The sequence below is a fragment of the Trichinella spiralis genome (assembly GCF_000181795.1).
Source record: "Trichinella spiralis strain ISS 195 chromosome Unknown Scfld729, whole genome shotgun sequence".
In the NCBI taxonomy this organism is placed as follows: Eukaryota; Metazoa; Nematoda; class Enoplea; order Trichinellida; family Trichinellidae; genus Trichinella; species Trichinella spiralis.
In genome coordinates, this window is record NW_003527668.1 from 1 (window position 1) to 1,233 (window position 1,233).

General features: G+C 41.8%; 1 protein-coding gene across 1 annotated transcript; it reads right to left on the reverse strand.

Annotated features, from left to right (window-relative positions):
- Nucleotides 1–13: 13 nt before the first annotated feature.
- On the reverse strand, nucleotides 14–801 carry Tsp_15620 (piggyBac transposable element-derived protein 3). The gene is made up of 2 exons (XM_003370453.1): nucleotides 382–801; nucleotides 14–325 (listed from the first exon to the last, which is right to left on the reverse strand). Exons 1-2 carry the CDS (start codon nucleotides 799–801, stop codon nucleotides 14–16), a joined length of 732 nt encoding a protein of 243 aa, XP_003370501.1.
- Between the last annotated feature and the right edge of the window lie 432 nt (nucleotides 802–1,233).

Below are 1,233 nucleotides of genomic sequence, written 5' to 3' on the forward strand. Positions count from 1 at the left end.
GGGGTGGGTATCTTTACGGAAATGGCCCTTCGGCGTGCAATAAAAATTGGGATGGGTGGATTTTCCCCGGGCGGGAACTGGTAAAATTGTGATCAGACCCGGTTCCATTTGGTTTGCTGTATGGCAGCTTCCATGGTGCCAATTTTTCAAAGGCTGGCCACTTACCGGCCCATATTCCAACCGCATGGTGGAAAATTAAAATTTCCCACCCACCCATTTTTCTTGGATTCTGAAATTTCGGTCGGATAACTAGGATAACACTTTGTCCATCCACATTCACACCGCCCCATATATTTGTTGTTACTGCCGTATGGATGTTTGGGTTCTGTTATATGGACATGTTTTTTTTTCAGCTTTCGAATATCCTTTTACAGTTTTAACCAGAAAATGTGTATGATAATTGGATGCAATAGTTACTGCAGCGTTGTCATTCCATCGGCACACATACATTTCTCCATCACATGCATGTTCGAAATATCCTCGGCATTTTTTCATTATTACTTCCGGCTTCATAAGGGGCAGTTGCGTATTCTGGCATTTCGAATTGTACCCGTAGCCTTTATTCGTCGTCACGTCGTCTTCATTCACAATTCGATCGCTATCCACGGTAACGTCTACCCCACCACAGACATCTAGTGGCATCACTTCATCTAAATCGTCTTCCTCAATATGCTCCTCATCAGTCAGGTTGCCATCTTCACAGGGTGGTAACTGACAAACTTCTGCATTGATTTGGTCTTCTGGGGGTAAGGTCTCTAAATAGTCTATAGCGTTTTCCAACGTGAGAAATCTCGAAGCCATCACCAACTCAAATAACGACAACTTTACAGAATGGCAGTAGGGCTGTAGTCTAAATGGGAACTGAGACAACTGAGCTGACAGCTGTAAACAGGCCTTGCATCATTTGGTCAAAGTTGACCGAAACTTGGATACAGCTGTCTCCAACAACAACCAAATAATGAGAAAGATGGAACAAATGAATGTGTCAGTTGTTAGAACAGAGATGTAGATCTCACCATTAATGTTAGCTGTGACCAAAAAACAACCTCGAGCTGTACTTATACTCAAAGAGGATTTGGTGTGGAATACTTTATTTTTATTCATGCCAAGCGCCAATGTTTCCTTTTGGCAACATCAAACTTTCCCACCATCCCGTCTGCTGCGACATATTTATAATTATTACATTAATATTTATTTGATAGACAGCATCTTCTTCTTCAACTCATGTTAATT